We start from the raw sequence: 22,199 nt of genomic DNA on the forward strand, positions 1-22,199 counted from the left end.
TTCTCTTATAAGTAATAATGAATTAATTTATACGTGATTAACAATACATTCTTTTTTATAAGCAACCCTTCAACCCCTAAATATTACATTTTAATTTAAAAGTATTGATAGGGAATATTCCCCGAGTATACTTCCCTCTACGTATCGTTTACTTGCTCGGTATCCATTTAGGTCACCGAGAGGAATCATCCCGACCTTGATCAACCATTAGCTTGATATTCCCGACCTAAATGCGATAACCAAGCTAAATATTGATTGCAGTAGCGCTTTACTATTTAGGGACCGACTCGACCTGTTTAAATTAGGATAATCATCCCGAGCAGGGCTACTTGAGGATTTGGACCTAGATTCTTGGCCTTAACCCAACCCCATGCCAATGGGCAATCAGGAATCTAGGCACACGTTGCTATATATCATGGCGCTATTTTCGAGCCCATCAACTACATGTACAACTCGTATCAGTCATTCAGAGAACCCGACATGTGTCTCCCTTCCTCCGCTATAAATACCATATTTAAGGCTAGAGGGAGGGACTTTTGGAATCTTCATCTATTACATCTTAGCTTGAAATTTTCTGACCTCACGTCTCTACCGTGTTCAAGACTTAAACTAACAAGCAGACTGTAATAGTGCATGAATACGATCCGACCCTTTAGTTCGTAGGCATTTGGGACATCACAACGTATTTATACTATCAAGTATTATATTTTTTTTTTCAAAAATATCACACTTTTCATTAAAAGTATATATTAAATTTTCTCTCATAAGTAACTAGCAATTTATCTATGATTAGTATTATATTTTTCATGATAAGTATTACATATCTATCTTGATCTGATTCATTTGACAAAAAAATCAGTGAAATTGTATTACAAGAGACTCACCATATACAAAATACTTTTAACTTTTAAGTTATTAGTCAAACCTAATGTTTATTGACTATGTATACAGCAAGTAGTAATGAAAAAGCGACAACAAAACATGATTGTGGGAATCTATAATATATTGCTCTAGGAATTTTGTATAGATAAAAGTAGCAGCTTAGCTCTGTTTAAGTAGTACCAATTCCTTCCGTATTCAATTCCGATATAAAATTTATGTGTTTTAAGGTTAAACGGAACCTAACCAATTATTTCATGCATAACCATTGAATTGAAAATTCCACCTTTGACGCAAGCCTTATCCGTGATTCCTTTTACTTTGAAGAAGGAATTTTGTTCCTATGGGTTTTAGATTCTACTCATCTACTACTAGAATACCTGCATTTACTCAAAATGGAATAATAACTTGTCAAATTTTAGCCAAAGATCTTGTGGTCTAGTGGCCGGTTTACACTCCCACATGGATGATGTGAATGGGTTCGTGGATGATGTGAATGGGTTCGAGCTTCAGTGGAGGTAACTGTTGACTCTTTGTGCTTCCGTAGGTTGAGAAAGTAGCTATGAACAGATACAGTAGTACTCAAAGAAAAAAGCTTGTCAAATTTTATTTTAAAAATATATGTTAGAATCACATTTTGTTCCTGGACTTCCTGCTATTTAGATATTATCATTGTTAATATATATATAATAGTTGAATGACCACTTTTACTGGTCTTTAAACCCACTTTATAAATTGTGAAAAAGTCGGTAGTTTAAATTTGTTATCAATGTTCATGTATCAATGTATAAAAATTAGTTGGGAATATAATGGCGATGAATATAATGATTTCTCTTCAATTTCTTGTAGTTTGATCGTTACTCGAAATATAATAGGGCATTATGATACATACAGTCTCAGAGCATTATAATAATTTAGGAGTGATATTGATAATTGATATATTATGGAGGGTCAAAAATTACAATTTTTCTTAAAAAAAAATTTAACCCTGTATCGCACGGGTAATTTACTAATTTGATTAGTATATTAAAAGCTAGGTAAAATATAGATGGAAAGAATAACATTATTCTTGTTTTATACTCACCCTTCTACTTGGGATAGTAAGTACTAAGGAACTTGGTAGTAAGATTGGATTCTTAGTTCTATTTGTTGCCAACAAATGTATCATTGTTTTATTAATATCCTCAATATATAACTCCTATATAAATATCATTAACTTGTTAAAATAATATATTCAATTATAATACAAACTCATTATTGTTGTAAAATCATAGAGAACATAAAGAGAAAACAAAGAGATCAGGGAGAGAAGAAGAAGAATAAGTTAAACACATACATGAACTCAAAACCATCTTCTCATTAGGTTACAATACTAAATTGAAAGTTTTGAAACCCGTGGATTGCAATTAACAACACTCCAATAATCATAGGACCAAAAGTGAAATTTGCTAAATCATAAAGAACATAAAAGAGAAAATAGAAATACAAGGCCAGGAGAGAAGAAGAAGAAAAACAAGTTGAACACAACTCAGAACCACTTTCTCATTAGGTAACCGCTATATATATATATATAGAATCCTAATCATATGAGAACTATGCCCCAAGTGAGAACGTGAGGACAAATCTAAACCATTGATCTGCAAGATCTGACAGATGAGAAATCAAGTAAAAATTGAGTGGGGTCATTTTCATAAATATTATAAACTTTTAAAATGAGCGGGGTCATTTTCATAAATATTACAAAATTTTGTTTATTTCAACCGTTAGATATACTAAATCAATGGTTTGGATTTGTACTTACGTTCTCACCTGGGACATGGTTCTCACCTGATTAAGGACATATATATATATATATATATATATATATATATATATATATATATATATATAAAACTTGGATAATGGCTACTTATAGATAGATTAGTGTTATTAGTAATTATCAATAATTTTAGAATCTTATTCTTACTAGTTACCACGAATTATCATCTCAAAATTTTAAATGATTATGACTAGCACGTGTCGTAGAAAAAAAAAATGCTAATATAAGAATAATTGTAGGTTGAGTCCAACCCAAAGTGCATGTGAACAGATTTGCACAACTGGGCACTTGGAAGTAGCAATTATAGAAAATTATCGTCATATGTTCACACACTATATTTAATTGGATCTTCCTTCTTTTTCATATTTCGCAATTTTAGCTATATTTTTTTTCAACTTTCGTTATGGAAATATAGACAAGAAATATTAATATCATAGTGACCTAAATCATTCCGAATAGTCAAAGACCTTGTGGTCTAGTGGCACCCGATGTCCCGGTTAATACTCACACATGGATGATGGGAATGGGTTTGAGCCTTAGTGGAGGCAACTGTTGAAAGTAGCTATGAACATTGTAGCAGAGTCAGTGGTACTCACAAAAAAAATATTTTAAAATAACCAACAGAAAATTAATTATAGGAAAAAAAAACTTAAACCTATATTTATCTTTTTAAAATGCAAAAAAAAAATGATTTTCATTATTTGTAATCTTTGAATGCTATGTATATAGCCTGCTAATTAATTGACCAAAATTTATGTTAATTTATATTATATTTTTTAAATACACTCTAACATATTAGTAGTATATGTTCAACAATTATGTCAAATCTAGTTGGTATGAGGTTCGAACCTAAGATTTTCTTTATAAAAATCGATGAGTAGGTTAAAAATAATAAATAGTTAACGGAATATTCCGTTACTAAAATTTACACTAACGGAATATGCGGATATTTAAGAAAAAAAAAGTAAATATTATAATAGAAGGTAAAGTATGAAAAAAATACTACAATCAAAATAATATGAACAATTCATTTCAACCAACATTTTTTAGTTCTTGTTTTAGACATAACTTTATTGACTCTTATTAAATTATTATATATTATATATACTAGATTTACATGCTTAATATTTTAAAAAGTTTTACTGTTGGTCATCCGAGACACTTTGGATATTTCAATGAATTTTATTTATCGGTAGTGACATTTTTTATTGAATTTATTTGTCATATTTTGTTGACTTTAATTGGTCACACTAATCGCACAGCCTCTCATGCAATCAACATGACTATTGTATTGGCTGCGTATCCGGCACTTCGTATATCCAATTTGGCCTTTTGGATTTTAAAACCTAATGAAGAGGGAGAAAATCTCATTTTACATTTTACTCAATAACTTTAGGGTGGTGATCGTGTGACTAATTGATAAAGATGATAAAATAGTAAAATATAGTACTTTTTTTTTAATAGAGAACTCTTTTCTTATAAAATAATATATTTTGATTTTATATCATATATAGACATCATTGATAGATATCTAGCATGGGTACCCAGTCGATACCACCTAGCAAGTAGTCAGGCAATGACACTCAGGCTCGACAAATAGTACTCAAGACATGACCAGTCAGTCTTAGCTAACTTTCGTATCTCATTATGACATTAAATCTCATTAACCACCGATTAATTATCCATAAATCCCCTTTAATTACCATGCATAAATACCCTATTATTGTAGGTTTACTCGCCATCTATTGGGCTATTCCTCTACTACAAAGGATGAAGAAAAAAGATAGGGAAGGGGACTCCATCTCTCTAGAGAAAACGAAAAAAGATAGGGAAGGGGACTCCATCTCTCTAGAGAAAACAACATGAGATAGGGAAGGGGACTCCATCTCTCTAGAGAAAACAACATGTACAAAAACTATCAGTAAAATAATGAATTTCTGGTTTGGCACTGTTCAAAAAGGCTTGTAATTTTCAACTTTCAATTTTCACGTTAAAATTCCTCTACTACAAAGGATGAGGAAAAAAGATAGGGAAGGGGACTCCATCTCTCTAGAGAAAACAACATGTACAAAAACTATCAGTAAAATAATGAATTTCTGGTTTGGCACTGTTCAAAAAGGCTTGTAATTTTCAACTTTCAATTTTCACGTTAAAATTCCTCTACTACAAAGGATGAGGAAAAAAGATAGGGAAGGGGACTCCATCTCTCTAGAGAAAACAACATGTACAAAAACTATCAGTAAAATAATGAATTTCTGGTTTGGCACTGTTCAAAAAGGCCTGTAATTTTCAACTTTCAATTTTCACGTTAAAATTATTGTACCTTTCTTTCTTTTTTCATTTTCATTAATTGTTTATTTTTCATGAATTCAATCGGTTATGTTGGGCCGTCGAGTGATTATTTTTTTTTTGGTAAATTCACGGGGTCTTTCTCCGTCCGTTTAACGGTCCGGGTCCACCCACGTTCGCTCCGAGAGGCACAGGAGCTGGTCCAGGGGGAATCGTCGCTTGTGGAATTGAACCCGGGTTCTCCCAAAATTTCTCCCCACAAAGAGAGCTCACTTGACATTTGAACTACCCCATTGGGTTGCCGTCGAGTGATTATGTCGAATCACAAAACTAACAATAATCATAATTTTTGCTTCTTATTAAGTTGTCAATAAAATAGTACTTTAGTTCTTTGCATAATGAATTTGTAAAAATTACTATTATTCTTCAAACACTTATTTATTATTATGTCGACTGTCGAGTAATGTAATCACATTTCTTAATTTTCTTTTTATTTCAAAATTACACCCCAACTCTTCAACTTAATGGCAATTGGCCAACAGTGGACGTGCTAGCCATAATTACATTGGTTTTCTTTTAAATTTAAAATTTCTATACCTATACGTGTAAAATTTTGGAGATAGAGCACAATCCAAAAAAATAAAAAAATAAAAATAAAGAGGAATAAAACATGAAATCTTATTACTATAATCCATTATAATTTTTGAAATTAAAGTATGTTAATTTTAAGATAGAGCACAATCCAAATAATAATAATGATAATAAAGAGGAATAAAACATGAAATCTTATTACTATAATCCATCATAATTTTGAAATTAAAGTAAGTTAATTTTAAGATAGAGCACAATCCAAAAAATAATAAAGATAATAAAGAGGAATAAAACATGAAATCTTATTACTATAATCTATTATAATTTTTAAATTAAAGTAAGTTAATTTTAAACGAAGTCTTAACAAGATGATTGAATATATCGCTTCACTAATCATAATTAAAAAATAATAAAACCTATAATATAGAAATTAAATATATTTGCCCTGTTTGATAAATGATTGTTAACTGATAGCTGTTAGCTGATTGGGTTAGAAGGTATGACTAGTTGATAACATTCACTAATTGTAAAAAGTGTTTGATAAATTATTTATTAACTGATAGCTACCTAATTATGGATTTGATTTTTACCAATCATCTATAAATCAACATTTACTGAACTTAACCTTATTCTATGCTAAAAATAAAGAAAAAGAAATAAATAAGAGTCAAATAAGTCACCAAACTACAAATAAAATTACAATTGAGCTATCAAATTAAAAAAATCTACAATTAAATCTATTTCTAATTACATTTTTTTTTACCAATTATAATTTCTTGTAGTTTCTGTAACGTATTTGACCTTTATATATTCCAAAAAGAAAAATGAAACTTTTCTCCTCTTATTTGGCGCCCGCTTCAAGCAGTTTACTTTGACCCTTCTGTATCTCTCTCTGCGTCCATTTCCTACCATTCCTTCAAATTTCAAAAACATCAATAATTCAAACGCTCAAGATTCTTCTGCGCAAAGAATATTATTCACATGTAAAAGATTCTCATTCATAAATATATATTTCCATATATACACATTCATTTCTTGGAAAGCTTACTAAGAAGATCAGAGGGAGAAGCGCTGGCTGTGTTGATTGTTCGATTTGAAGATTCCTTTTGTTGCAACCGCTGAGACTGTTTGAGTTATCGCTGTGACAAAAAGCATGGCCATCGAAGTCGAAGACTCGATCGATTCAGGCCATGCACGTTTACATGAGCTAGGATACAAACAAGAACTCAAGCGCGACCTCTCGTAAACTCTCTTCTCGCAGATTTTCTCGAATTTCGCATTTCCGATTTCTATTATATTTTGCTTCCTCTGATGGATTCCGATTTCCAGGGTTTTGTCGAATTTTGCGTTTTCGTTCAGCGTTGTGTCTGTGCTCACGGGTTTGAACAGCCTTTATGGCACTGGGTTGAATTTTGGAGGTCCGATTTCGTATATCTATGGATGGCTAATTGCGGGTACTTTCACCATGTTTGTTGGGCTGTCTATGGCGGAAATATGCTCTTCTTATCCCACTTCTGGGGGTCTCTATTACTGGAGTGCCAAACTTGCTGGCCCAAGATGGGCACCTTTTGCTTCGTGGATCACCGGCTGGTAATTTTTTGTTCCTTTTCAGTTATTTGAGTCCTGAATTTTCCTCTGCAATTACTGAGTAGTAATTTGAGTGTGTCTATATACTATGTTTAGCCTTTTTTTTGGTTCAGATTCTTGTGGTTTTAGGACTATTATATGGTTTGTGGTGAGAGTGTAGGTTTGGTGTTAATCAAGCTTGGCTATTGTTCTCTTGTCTTTACTTGACAGACCTATTTTCTTCCTTTTAGTGCTATGGTTGCTTGCATAGGGACGTCAATATACACTATGTGCTTCAGTAGGCTGAGAAAGTAGTTATGAACAGAGTCAGTAGTGCTCAAAAAAAAAATCATAAAGTACTTGCCAATGTAAGAGTTCAAAGTTGATTGTTGTTCAATGTGAGAATCAATGTGGTTTATACTGATGCTGGCTAGTGCATCGATGAGCAAACCAATATCAAAACATAGCTTTTCATGCCTAGTTGCTGTTTAATTCAACAGGCTCATGCCCTAAAGGCAAAGCTGAAAATAAAGATAAACATTACCTTCATTTTAAGTTTTAACTTATACGGTACTCCATAGCATTAGTCTTGTGCTTGTCCTCTATTTTCTGCATTTTGAGATGATAATAGTTGCTCCAAGCTCTAAGCAATGGGTATTAGTAGTTCAATGAGTCTTCATACGGTCTACCCTCTTTGGTCAATTCATAATCGGTCTTTGGTAGATGACGTTGTGCCCTGTGTATATGTTCTTCTTACTAAGTAAGTTTTGTCTTTTTTTTTTCCTCCCTGCAGGTTTAACGTTATTGGTCAGGTATTTTACATTTCCAAATAAACCAGTATGTGATTGGGGTGTATGCAATTTTCATTCTGGGAAGCAACAGTTATCATACTCTAATCACTGGAATTATTTGCAGTGGGCAGTAACAACAAGTGTAGATTTTTCACTTGCACAGTTGATTCAAGTGATGATTCTCCTTGGCACAGGTGGGAAAAATGGTGGTGGTTATGAAGCCTCTAAATATGTTGTTATGGCTATGCATGGGGGAATTCTTCTCTCACATGCTATCTTAAATAGTCTCCCTATCACGCTATTGTCCTTCCTTGGGCAGCTAGCTGCTGTATGGAATGTATTAGGTACTTAGAAATACAACCTTTGATTCAATTATTTTTTTATATAATTCAGATAATGATAAGACTCCTATGATTTCAGGTGTCTTTCTTCTCATGATTTTAATCCCCACCGTTGCAACTGAAAGAGCCAGTGCCAAGTTTGTTTTTACAAACTTCAACACAGATAATGATGATAGGATTCATAGCAAAGTTTACATATTTGTCCTCGGGCTCCTTATGAGCCAGTATACATTAACAGGTTATGATGCATCTGCTCATATGGTGAGTGCCTATTTTGTTTATATTGGTAACTTGTCATTGTGGCTCTTCTAAATCAATGAATATGAGATGGCCGAAATGTTTTCACAGAGCAAACAAATAGTGGTCTGCCTAATCCCCGCAAAATACATGAGCTCCAAAATATATGAAGATGAAAATACTGCATTGAAAAGATTACTAATATAATGAAAAGAGGCATTTATCAGTGTATTGAGAGTAGATAGTTTTTGCCTTAGATATGTGCAAACAAGAGAATTAATTGCGTACGTGAAATTGATCCCTTTCCAAAAACCTTTTGTGCAGACGGAGGAAACCAAAAATGCAGATGTGAATGGGCCAAAGGGAATCATAAGTGCCATTGGCATTTCCCTTCTAGCTGGATGGTGCTATCTACTCGGTATATCCTTTGCAATCACCGACATCCCACATCTTGTGGATTTAAATAATGATGCGGGTGGTTATGCTATTGGTCAAATATTTTATGATGCATTTAAGAGTAGATATGGCAGTGGCACTGGTGCAATTGTGTGCTTAGGCATTATTGCAGTTGCCATATACTTCTGTGGCATGAGCTCACTGACTAGCAACTCAAGGTAAACTTGTTAGTAGTCAAATTCAATGTTATGTTAATATATAAAACAAATTACACAAAATATGAAACCTTCTTCGGGAAATTTCATTTTAGGATGGCATATGCATTCTCAAGAGATGGAGCCATGCCGTTTTCTCAATTCTGGCATAAAGTAAACAGGCGTGAGGTTCCAATTAATGCAGTTTGGGCTTCAAGTCTCATAGCGTTTTGCATGGCACTTACGGTATGTACCTTTTTTCTCGAAATTTTGGGTGTTCTACAAGAAAGTAAGAAACATAGTACTAATACTAATATAATCTTGTTCATACTTTTCAATCCACTCGAATACTTGCAGTCTCTTGGAAGCTTGGTGGCATTTCAAGCCATGACGTCAATAGCAACAATCGGGTTGTACGTTGCATATGCCCTGCCATCCTTGTTTCGGGTGACTTTGGCAAGAAAATCATTCATCCCGGGACCTTTTAACTTGGGGCGCTATGGGGTTATCGTAGGTTGGATCTCTGTACTATGGGTGGCAACAATTTCTGTGCTCTTCTCATTGCCTGTAGCTTATCCTATTACAGATCAAACTCTGAATTACACTCCTGTAGCAGTTGGAGGCCTTCTTATTCTTGTTGTTTCTTCATGGATATTTAGTGCTAGGCATTGGTTTAAAGGCCCTATCACAAACATAGATAGCTCTTCTGGTGAAGATGCATAGTATTATGGCAGTCTCTGATCTATAGTTACAAAGTGTAGCAATTATTAGTGAATATCTCAACTATATTACAAAGGCTACATATCCTTTATTGAAATGACTATTTTAATTTTTAACTTGTAAGTATCAATCTTTTTGCCTTTCAAAGGATTAAAATAAGTGCAAATTTGAATTAAACATTACTTCCAAAAGATTTAAATATGTCAATGACATTATTAAACAAAATTGAAATTTTTTATTTAAGAATAACAATATAACTCCACATTGGGATCGAATCTAAGACATTTTATTTGAGAAGCCATAATTCTTATACTCAACCACAAAGTCTTTAGCTAAGAATAAAAATAATAAACTCTCTTAAAATTAACCAAACAAAATGAGCTGGACCTTTGTACAGCTGGATTAGGGATAGTTATCTCCTGCCTCTCTGACCTATTCTTGGTACGTTTATTATAAACATTAACATCTGATGATTTGAGAAAAAAAAAATTATAAATGCTTACCACTTTCATATTTTATACTAACATGGTTGAGCCAAAAATGTCCAAATCATTACATCAGCACCATTTTTGTTAGCTAGTTTCTTTTCACCGTTATCTATTATTTCACTTCTCCGGACTTAGCGTAGTTAGTTCGTCGTCTGAGCACGCACATAAAGATTAAAATCTAACCGATAGATTGATTAGTCATGTGAGTTTAGATTTAATCCGATGAAACTGAGAGAATCTAAGTTTAAAAAAAAAACATCAATTTAATTTAAACTCTCAACATTCTTACTTCTATAGTTCTATACACAAATTCTCTATTATTTCACTCCTCGAGGCGTAGTGTAATTGGTTCGTCGCCTAAACGTGCACATAAGGACTAAGACCTTACCAATATATTGATTAGTCATGCGAGTTTAAATTTAATCTGACAAAGCATAAAGAACCTAAGCTAAAAAACAAAAAATAATCAATTTAATTTATACTCTAAACATCCTTACTTCTATACACAAATTCTCTATTATTTCACATCTTGGTACTTAGTCTAGTTGGTTCGTTGCCCTGAGCGCGCACATAAGAACTCATATCTGATTGATAGGTTAATTAGTCATGTGAGTTTAGATTTAATCTGACAAAACTGAGAGAACTTAAATTAAAAAAAAAACAATTTAATTTAAACTCTCAACCTCCTTCAGATTCTTATTCACAAGTAAAAGATTCTCATTCACAAATATAAATATATAAAACATAACATTCATTTTTATTTCAAAAAAAAAAAACATTCATTCCTAGAAAAGCTATCTAAGAAGATCAGAGGGAGAGGCACTGCTTGTGTTGAATGTTTGACTTCAACATTCTTTTGTTGTGACAAAAAGCATGACAATCCAAGTCGAAGACCCGATTGATTCTGGCCATAAACGTTTACATGAACTAGGATACAAGCAAGAGCTCAAGCGCGACCTCTCATAAATTTTCTTCCACAAATTTTCTCGAATTTTCAGATTACAGATTTCTATTGTTTCCTTTGATGGATTGGAATCTGCAGGGTTTTGTCGAAGACTTCGAGCCATCAAGTGCTGATTAGATGAGGATGCCACCTCAAAATCCAAGTCCGATGAGTGACACTTCATCAATCCTAGCAGTTCTTCACACCATGACCAAGGATAATCGTAGTCATTTCAAGGCAATGAGGAAGACGATCTGACGGACAAAGAGGGCAACTGATGAAACGAAGGCTTGTGTTGTTAAAGAAGCAAATACTGCTAGATCCTTTGTTGAGACTCAGATCCCTCTCTCGAGCCAACCTTCATGTTCTCGCAATCCACCATTCGAAGAAGTAGTGACTAAGTCACTTGAAAGTACTGAGTCGATGATGACTGGCATGGTCAGTGCTATGGAATATGTTTTTGAAGGGATGAACAACCTTCATGCAGGCTAAGGAAATATCTAAAAGGAACAGCACTCCATGAAGCACAACCATTTTGAGCTCAAAGAATGAGTCGATTTGTCTTGTGTGAAGTTAGATCTGGTAAACGGGAAAATCTCTACAGTTCGTGAAAATAAGATGTGCACCATCTGGGATATTGCCGAGATAAAAGAGATGTTTCTTAGTCTATCCAAAGCCCTGGCTTCGACTCATGATGATGCCAAAAAAGGGGAAGATAGAAGAGACCGAGATGATCGAGGCGGTGGTACTAGTAGATCTCAAATGCCTATGTTCGATTATTTGGCTCTTGGACCTCCACCAATTCCTTCCTGAGACATTCAACCATACAATAACCCATCCACCTCTCAGAGCAATCAGTTTGCCAGACCCCTAAGTTCTCGTAAAGCTCAACCTTCCAAGGTAATTGGCAAGCAATGTCAATCCAAGTCTTCCAAGAAATCGGTCCCAAAACTGCTGATGGACGATTAGTTCCATACGTTGAGGGGAGTGGTGAAAGATTCCATGGACACAGCATCCTTCCTCATGATGAAGCGAAGAAACGAGTAGAGGCAGAATTATCAATGGTCAAGAAATAAAGCAATTTGTGAAGAGAACGAGAAAAGAAAGAAGGTAGAGGAAGAGAAAATGAAGAGACGTGAAGAATATCTTGAGAACTTCAGAAAATAAAGCAAATATTGCTGACATGGAAAGAATCCAAAAAGAAGAAGTCAATGTCAAATACATTGTGGTCTTTCAAATCATGAAGGGAGCTAATCAAAGCTACGCTGAAGAAATGAACACCACATAATTCATATGCTGGTGGGGACAAGGAGTGATTGCAGGAGACAGCATCCTCGAAGCCTTCAACAACTATATGAGCTTCAAGGTCATAGAGAAGTATGCCGAGCTAATCAAAGATAGAAGCATTCGTGAATCCAAGAAGGCTATAAATGATGATCTTGATGTTGTAGACATGTTCCAAAAGGAAAGACTTCAATAAGCATTGTACTTGTTAGATTCTTTTTATATTTTGTTTGATTTGTAATGTTCTTCATACTTGAATTGAAAGAGTTTTTGGGGTTGCATTGAGTTTTTTTTTTCCAGTAATTTGACTCCTAGAAACATAATTGTTAAGCTCAAGTATTCGGATGTTTGTAATGAAAATCCTTTCATGGATAAATTCAACCTTATGGTTAAAGTATAAGTTTTGATATCATAAAAAATGGAGAAAATTTTAGGAACACTTTGTACTTGATTTTGATGATAGACCCCACCCCCGCCCAAATTCATTTATTAGGTCGAGTCCTTAAGTTGAACGAATCGTTACTCGAATCGTTAACCAGAAGATAAGACAACATGTACTCTTAGTCATCAGCTTGAGTTAACATCTTTCCAACCCAAGTTGATAACTTTCAACAATTCGGTATCAAGGACAAAGAATAGAAGGACGAAGACTTGAAGACTTGAAAAACTGAAGACAAAGGCTGAGAAGTTGCTAAAGACCTAGACATGGAAGGGTGAAGGAGCAGTATTGTGTAGGGGTTGATTCGTCAAAAGATATTTATGTTAAAACGGAAAGTCTGTGACTCCCCGAGTGTCGGTCTCGAAGGAGGGACGTGGAGGTGTGTCAAGCGTTCGGGAGTTTACTTGATTGGATCATGCATAGGATTTGAGTGTGGTGAAGGGTGGATTGCAAGTGAGAGTAGTTCATTTGGTTGGTTTGAGTGCAAGAGAGTAGTAAAGTAAAAGTGATTTTGTGAATATGTAAAAGGGGTAGGGATTGGATAGTGTTCATGAATATTGCATAGTGGAGTGTCTAAGGTCAAGGATTAGGATTGCTAGGATATTGTCTATTCAAGAGTGTGTTGTCTTAGTCCTTTTCCACCTTGTGTACTAAGGCTTCTTTGACTTAGGAGTGCCTTCAAGCATCCAAAGTTCTAAGAGGAATTTCATCAAACACTTTAGCTACACACTATCCTACTATTGTTAAGAAGTCCATAGGAACTATGATTGTGTCAAGCTTCAAATCCTAACTCTAATCAAAGACATGAAAGAGTCAAGAGCTCAATCTCTCATCTAGATTGGCCAAATCCAAACAAGATCTCATCAAAACAACAATCAATAGACAAGAATAGATAATCCATCAACACAAACTCATAGATCCAAGATATAGAGATAAGATCATCACAAAAGCAATATTCAATCACACAATCCAAATCCCTAGACTAAACTAGCTACTCATAGTATGAAATGCAAGCAAAAGCTAATTTAATCCAAGAATAAGATAGCTAAAATTATAGAAATGAAATAGAGATCTCTCTCACCTAGAGAGAAGAAGATCTTCAATCCAAGCTTGTTGTCTTGCTACAATGGAGATTGATCTAATCTAAAAAGCTAAGAAAAATGGAGAAAGTTCTCCAAAGGAAAAACTAAGAAAAGGAAAACTAATTTTCTGGGAACCTCCTCTGGAAATTCATCAAAGGGGTTTAAATAGTCTCCGAAATGATAACCCTAGCTGAAATTCGCGCATCACCGTCTCCACGCCTCTCACACGCGTGTGAGCGTGCGTGGGAAGCTTTTGGAAAGTTTTCACGCCTGCTCACACGCGTGTGGCCTTCCAGTTTGGTCCTCCGGGGCGCCGCTCTTGCCTGGTTTGCTCTTTAAGCTAAAAGTAGCTTCTGTGCATCAGTTAGTGATTTTCAAGCATTTACGCACATAATTTACCAAGTAAGGATGCTATAGACGTGATAAAACACCCTAAAATGTGCCTAAAATAAGGGTATCTCGGAGTCTTATCAAAGGGTCTACCTCTTGAGTTCATCAAGACCAAATGACAAAGAACGATCATTCGGCCAAAGACCTTGTGGTCAAGCGGCATGAAGTGATTCTCCCAAGTGGAAGGTCATGAGTTCGAGCCTCAGTGGGGGCAATGTTGATTCGTTGGGCTTCAGTAGGTAAAGAATGATTATTCGTGAAGTTATGAGACGAATGATAAAGTCAACCTTTGTTCGAAGCTTTGAGTGTGGGATGATTTGTCTTGAACAGTCTGCACACTTTATGGACCAAATGGCTAGAAAGTACTAGCACCGAAGCCTTCAGTGTGGGATGATTTGTCTTGAACAGTTTGCACACTTTATGGACCAAATAGCTAAAAAGTACTAACACCCACACCCACATGTGCTCAAATGGCTAGAAAGTACTAACACCCACACCCACACCCACATGTGCTCAATACCCAGTGATTTTTACACACTGGTCACTAGGATTTTGAAATTTTGTCTTTCCCTCCAACGGAAAAAAATTTCTCACCTATAAATACTCCCTTATTGTTCAAAAGGAGTAGTTGGTCATTCTATGATTATTCAAGTTTTCAAAAGGTTCTAAGTATACAAGCATTTTAGTGACCAGTTTTTGAGAAGAGAGATTAAGCTTCAAAGTTAATATCCAAATTCTCAGAAATCTTGCGTTGCCTCAACGAGCTAGGTTCAGACTCAACAACGCCAAGATTTTAGTTAGAGAAAAGAAAAACCTTTTCTTCAAGCAACACTCTCTACTTGGTGAAGTAGAAAGAGGCGGAGTAAACTAAAGAAGATGAAAAACCTATTGGTTCAAGTTTGTGGTCTGGCTTTGTGATGAAGGAGAAAAACTCGGTGGTGATATTGTACTAAGGAGTGATTAATGCAATCCTTCACAAGTTGTTAAGAAGAGTGGACTAAGCTTTGTTAACAGTCGAACCACTATAAAAACTCCCTCTCTCTCTACTTACTTGCTTTACATTTACTTCTTGCATTTTATCATCTCGACCAAGCCATAACATTTTACATAAACAAAACAAACGTGCAGAGTCAAACTAATAGAAATTAAGTTTTATATTCTGCTGTGCAAATCTTACTCTGATTGAATCTTTACTCTTATCTTTTGATAAAGAGTATTGGCCCGTGAAAGAATTTTTCAAAAACGCTAGTGAGTCTATTCATCCCCCTCTCCCTCTAGACTCACACCTCTATTCTATCGAGACCAAGAAGCTTGATTTCAATTGAGGGTAGGACGTATTTCAACTCTGATTCTGTTTGTCAATCGGATTTTGGTTCATATATTGGCCCAATTGCACACCCTAAAGTTTTTGAATGTGTTAAAATTCCCAGGGATTCCAAATCATTCTCTTGTTTTAAAGTGGGGTCTCCAATCATGCTTTTATGGAACATTGATCATTCATTATATTGTGTTTGTGTAATGGCACAAGATTGGTTATTAGAGAATTAGGGGATCATGTTATTGAAGCAAAAATTATGTTAGAAAATAATTTGGGTACTCGAGTTTTGATCTCGAGATTGACATTGACTCCATCAGATCCTCGATCGGTTGCCATTTAAGTTCCAAAAGAGACAATTTCCTATAATGTTATCATATGCAATTGATGAAGCAAAATCCAAAATGTATTTCGCATGTATAGGACGTATGTGGAAAATATATTAACAAAAGAGAGAAGATCGCCAGAAATTGGCTTTGGGCAGTCCCTTTTATTGAATCTTTAGGGATAATTTTTAGAGGGTAATATACCTTTAGAGAGAAAGTCCACAAAGGAAGAGAGCAAAAGTCTCCCCCAAGTGAAGGACTAAGGCCCTTTATATAGGCATAGAAGCTAACCCGAGCCGTTTGACCTTGACTCGAACCGTTTGACGTCGACCCGACTAGAAAACAAGAGCGTGGACGTATCGGGAGGTAGAAGCGGGGAATATTCCCTATCAGCAATGACAATAAATAAGAGCCAAGGTCAAAGTCTTTCAAATCTTGGATTACTTTTGAAGAAACTTGTTTTTGTACATGGACAACTGTATATGGCTCTATCTAGAGTTATCAACCCTAAGGGTCTTAAAGTAGTTCTTTTAAGCCAAAATGGAGAGTACTCTTCTTCAACGACAAATGTTATGTTATGTTATGTACAATTAAGTTTTTAACAACTTGTAAAGTTTAGTGTTAATGTTTAGGCTTTTTGTAAAATTAATATTAACTATATTTATTTTGTAATATATGAATTGCACCTATGTTTATGTTAACTTGTGTATTTTTGAATAAATAATATTATTATAATGTTGCCTAATATTCATTCTGTGAATCGCACGAGTAGCATACTAGTATTATAATATAATAACAAAATAATATTATAATAATAAATAAAAATAATTAAAAAAATATAAAAATATTAGCCTTTTGAAAGCTTAGCTTTTGGCCATGCCCTTATCCATTAGTTAATCACAAATTAGTATAGTTATTTGTTTAAAAGGGTTGTAATTGATTGCATATTTGCTTAGATGAATAACTTGGAAGAAACAAATGAGGAAGACGCAAAATGGCCCGATACAGCCGTTATATAATTTTTGACAATTTTAAATGAAAGAGTAAAACAAATTCCTCCGGACTGCTTTCATTAAAACCTTCAGACTGGAATGATATTGATTGGGAGATAATGTGTCAGTTGGTCTCAGTTACGTGATGATTAAACTTAAAGGAAAATGTAGTCAGGTGAAATTGATGTACAGACAATTTTCTGAGTTGATTTCTCATACGGGGGTAACATACAACTCACTTACAAACATTGTGGATGCATGTGAGGATACATGGAAAAAATTTGAGGAGGTATGAACCCAAAATTTGAGTTATATTAGTTTAATAGTGTTGCTGAATTATTTCATTGAATTGTTTAATTTCATTGATTGATTTGTTTAATTGTTTAATTGAAACAAAAGCATCCTAAATTTAAGAGTTATAAGCATTACTAGCTAATGACTGAGGTATTTGCCCGATCTGTTTCTACTGGAGGTCTTGCAAACTCGTCCATGCAAATGCCACTTAACTCTGATAAGGAACGCCTTGCCAAGGATGAGCTCTTACGTGATGCAAGACAATCAGTAATTGAAGTTCCAACAGGTAATACCAGTTCAAAAGGGAAAATGAGTTTGGATGAGATGATGGATTTTGTTGGTAGCGCGAGGAAGAGCACTAACAAGAAGTGGAAGGATAAGTTGTATAATGCAATGGATACTGTTAGTATGAGTATGACTTCAAAAGAACAACGCCAAAAAGCCAGAGAAGATGCTAGTATGATGAGTACGGCTGCTGTTACCCCATATACGATGAAATCTTGTATTGAGATTCTAAACAACATGAGTGGGATTCCTCGTGCTGCCATGAATGCAGCTTTCCTGAAATTGGCAAATGCTGACCTTAGTGAGGGGTTCATAGAAATGTCTCCTGAATGGCAATGTGAATGGGTGTTATCTTTGATTTGAATGTGTTAGATAAATTTGTTGTTGTTAACTGCTAGCTTAATCTGTTGTTGTTGTTAGTGCTTTGGACTTTAGAATGAGATTCGTTACTGCTTAGGACTTTGAGTAGACTTTGTTGTATGTGACCCAACTTTCTTATTAATATAACAGTTTGTTTCAAAGATCTTTGGCTAATTTTTTTTTTTACAATTGTCTGTTACACTTCATATTGCAGGGAACATGTCACAACAATGTTTTTCTAGTTCTAATAGCGATAGTGACAGTGATGATGATGATTATGCAGCGATACTTATGATTATTACTGCATGCGTATTGATGGATGACGTAGAGAGGACTCCATGTAGAACCCCAATCCTTTCAGGTAAGGATTATATAACTGAAGTGTTGAACGGAAATAGTGCTAGGTGCTATGAATCCTTTAGGATGGTGCCACGTGTGTTCAAAAGTCTATGTGAGACATTGAAGGGCTTCGAAATGTTAAAAGATACCAGACATGTTCAAGTGGAGGAACAATTAGCAATGGGTCTCTTAGTTCTCACGCATACATTAACACACCGTGTCCATATTTTGAGGTATGATTGGTAGTTGTACAAAATTATAATAAAATTAGTGTAGTTATCTATGTAAATTATGTAATAATATTACATTCTTGGTGATGGAAATGTCTAGGTGCTATAGACAGAACGCATGTGGCAGCTTGGGCACCTGCATCAAAGCAAACTACATTTTGAGGTAGAAAAGGAGGAATGGTGACTCAAAATGTCATGGCGGTTTGCTCGCATGACATGATGTTTACATTCGTATATACGGGTAGGGAAGGAAGTGCGAATGATTCTCGCATATTCTTGGATGCACTTTCAAAGCCTAAAATTGGGTTTCCCATTCCACCCGAAGGTTAGAACATTCGATTAAACTTAATTTAAATTATTTATTAACTTAGCATATTCATTAATTTAGCTTATTCATATTTAATTTAAATCAATTTAATAGTACTTCTTTAAGTATAGTCAATTTCTTGAATTAATAGGTCACTACTACGTTGTTGATGCTGGTTACCCAAATGTACCTAGTTTTTTGGCACCATATCGCTGGGAGGCCTATCACTTGAATGAGTTTCATGGCCAAGGACGAATACAATTCTAAAGCCCATTAACGCTTACCCATTGGTTAGACAAAGCCAAATCCCTATTGCATGTTGTGCATTGCACAATTTCATACGATTGAAAGATATGGATGATCAATTAGCTAGCATGTACGACATCCAAGATATGATTTTGGATGATGATGGTGGAAGAACTAGTGGAGTTGGAAATGATACAGCACAATTAGATATGAGTCAATAACATCAAATGCTACAAGTGCGTGAAGACATTGCAAATGCAATATGGACAAATTATAATAATTGATGATGTACTCAATTTTATTTGTAATGTTTTATAATAACATTTTGTCATGACATAACTTAGTCTTAATTAATTGCTAGTTATTTTATTTATTTAATTTTGTGTGTGTATATATATAAAGTACATAATTAAGTGGAAAATGAATTTCGAAAATCAGTACTAGTAAACAAATTTTCAAAATTGAAAAATTGAAAACAGAGAATGAAAAATAGATAATGAAAATAGAAAACGGAAAACAATTTTCTGTTGCCCTTACCTTTTAGCCATGTGATTTAAAAAAAATAAAATTCACCGAGACTTAAAACTGGGTGAAATTGTAGGGATAATGCTAGCTAGCCTAATGAGTATTAATGTTGAAATTATCCCTGCAATTCCACTCTCTTTCAAGCTTATGTGACCTTTTTTCTCTTCTAATTTTTTTAATGACACATAACTGGCAACCTTTCAAAATATGAAATGAAAGCTTACAAGCCTAGAAAAGACTGAGGTAACTTTTTCCTTAACTTTTTATTTTTATTTAATTATTAATTCGTTATTATAGTATTTTTCTGGATGTCAAAAGAAATCCCACAACCCTTTTGAGTGTAAGTTAACCCCGCCCTGTGAGTTGTGACTCTAGTCGGCAAATGACCACAAGAAAGTAAACCAGCCTAAGTTATTCATAGTTGACCGGGTTATTATAATAATATTATTATTGAATGTGATGTGAATGTGAGATCACTTTTGAAAGTGAGTGAGTATGGCATACGTGTTGAGAAAATAGTAAATGCATGATTGCAAATTTGATGATTTAGAGATAGTTTCCACTTTTGAAAATGAGAGTGTATTAACTTTGACGGTGTGTTTGAGTGGAAGAGATTAATTCATCATTAATAAAGATGAATAATTTGATCATAAATTTGGTGTATGGATCAACATTAAATCAAGAAATCCAAAGAAAATGAGAGTGTATTTGCAGGATAAAGAGAACAGAATGAGCTGGAGGTTTGGTACGTTTATTATAAGACAACAAAATGAGCTGGAGGTTTGTACAGTTGGTGTACGTTTATTATAAACATCAGAAGAAATCCTACTCCCGTTTTTTTTTTTTTTTTTGAAAAATTAAATTCTAATTTCAATTCTAGTGGCCACACGAAAGGAAGTGGGTTTAAGTCTCAGTGGAGACGACTGTTAATTCTTTGTGTTTCAGTAGGTTGAAAAAGTAGTTATGAATCGATACTACATTGTAATAGAGTCCATAGTATTAAAAAAAACAACTTACATTACAATTTCTTGACAAATAAAAAAATTAACTCCATAACATAGACAAGCTTGGTATCTTTTTCCCCTATTAACATAACTCGATGACATTTTAATGGGTAATAAATCATTATATTTACTTAAAAATTATCTTCAATTCGGGTAAAGATGAAGTACCATAACTAAGATATGGCATTCTATAATTAATGGCTAAATTAGTTCATTAATATAGAGAATATTGATTAGTTACTTAAACATATAAAATAAAGAAAACTTATCGGTGTATTTTGCAGCTTGGAATTGGAAGAATTTTTTCAAAGCTTGGGAGAGAAAGAAGACCTTTTATCATAGGTAAAAAAAGAAAAGAATAACTATTACGTAATAAGTTTCAACATAAAAAAAAAAAAGATTATGATTTGAAATTTATATTTTAAAACTATTATTAGATTGTTTTTTAAGTTTTTTCGCAGACCAAATATTAATGTCAGACCAAACTTGTCACTTTATTCATAATGATGAACTATCCTAACTTTCAGAACTGATTATAACTAGGACTAAAAATAATCATAGGCGCTTACCACTTTCATATTTTATAACATGGTTGAGCCAAAAATGTCCACATCATTACATCAACACCATTTTTGGTAGTTAGTTTTCTTTCAGCTTTATACTTCCTACCATTCATTCAAAAACTTTAATTTAATTCCAACTCTCAAGTAACATCCTTACTTCTATACACAGATTCTTCTTCACAAGTAAAAGATTCTCATTCACAAATTCACAAATATAAATATAGTACCACATAAAGCTCTCTGAGAGGATCAGAGGCACTGCTTGTTTTGAATGTTTGACTTGGATATTCTTTTGCTGTGAAAAAAGCATGACAATCCAAGTCGGAGACTCGATTGATTCAGGCCATGCACGTTTACATGAGCTAGGATACAAGCAAGAGCTCAAGCGCGACCTATCGTAAATTTTCTTCCACAGATTTTCTCGAATTTTCGGATTACAGATTTCTATTGCTTCCTTTGATGGATTGGAATCTGCAGGGTTTTGTCGAATTTTGCGTTTTCGTTCTGCGTTGTGTCTGTGATCACGGGCTTGAACACCCTTTACGGCACTGGGTTGAGTTTCGGAGGCCCCATTTCATTTATCTATGGATGGTTAATCGCGGGTACTTTCACTATGTTCGTTGGGCTATCTATGGCTGAGATATGCTCTTCTTATCCCACTTCTGGGGGTCTCTATTACTGGAGTGCCAAACTAGCAGGCCCTAGCTGGGCACCATTTGCTTCTTGGATCACCGGCTGGTAATTTTCTGTTTGATCTCCCATCATTTTGAGTTATTTAAGTGGTGAATTTTGAATTTTCTTCTGCAATTTCAAGATTCCCGCCTGTTGAGCATATAATTTAGCAATCCAACTATCAATTTAGGCTTCTAAGTGAGATGGAGCACAAGGTCATGAATTCGAATCTCCTCGTCATCTGATAATAACAAAAAAAAAAAAAAAAAAAAAAAAAAAAAAAAAAAAAAAA

The 22,199-nt window shown here is 34.3% G+C and overlaps 2 protein-coding genes across 3 annotated transcripts in view; both read left to right on the plus strand.

The window, feature by feature from the left end:
- The first annotated feature begins 6,462 nt into the window (after positions 1 to 6,462).
- LOC116016672 (amino-acid permease BAT1 homolog) lies at positions 6,463 to 9,946 on the plus strand. Its single transcript, XM_031257033.1, has 8 exons — positions 6,463 to 6,820; positions 6,908 to 7,168; positions 7,938 to 7,956; positions 8,060 to 8,279; positions 8,356 to 8,537; positions 8,838 to 9,127; positions 9,220 to 9,349; positions 9,461 to 9,946. Exons 1-8 carry the CDS (start codon positions 6,732 to 6,734, stop codon positions 9,824 to 9,826), a joined length of 1,557 nt encoding a protein of 518 aa, XP_031112893.1. The 5' UTR covers positions 6,463 to 6,731; the 3' UTR covers positions 9,827 to 9,946.
- Positions 9,947 to 11,244: 1,298 nt separating this feature from the next.
- Positions 11,245 to 22,199, plus strand: part of LOC116016670 (amino-acid permease BAT1 homolog) — a 14,274-nt gene continuing 3,319 nt past the window's right edge. Inside the window, exons 1-2 of one of the 2 annotated variants that reach the window (XM_031257032.1) lie at positions 11,245 to 11,273; positions 21,713 to 21,973. In XM_031257032.1, coding sequence (XP_031112892.1) covers positions 21,849 to 21,973 — 125 coding nt within the window. In that variant the 5' untranslated portion in view covers positions 11,245 to 11,273; positions 21,713 to 21,848. Of the gene's footprint in view, positions 11,274 to 21,372; positions 21,633 to 21,712; positions 21,974 to 22,199 lie in introns of those variants that run through there. The other variant, XM_031257031.1, reaches the window with a different exon arrangement.

The sequence above is a fragment of the Ipomoea triloba genome, chromosome 4, assembly GCF_003576645.1.
Source record: "Ipomoea triloba cultivar NCNSP0323 chromosome 4, ASM357664v1".
Taxonomy (NCBI): domain Eukaryota; kingdom Viridiplantae; phylum Streptophyta; class Magnoliopsida; order Solanales; family Convolvulaceae; genus Ipomoea; species Ipomoea triloba.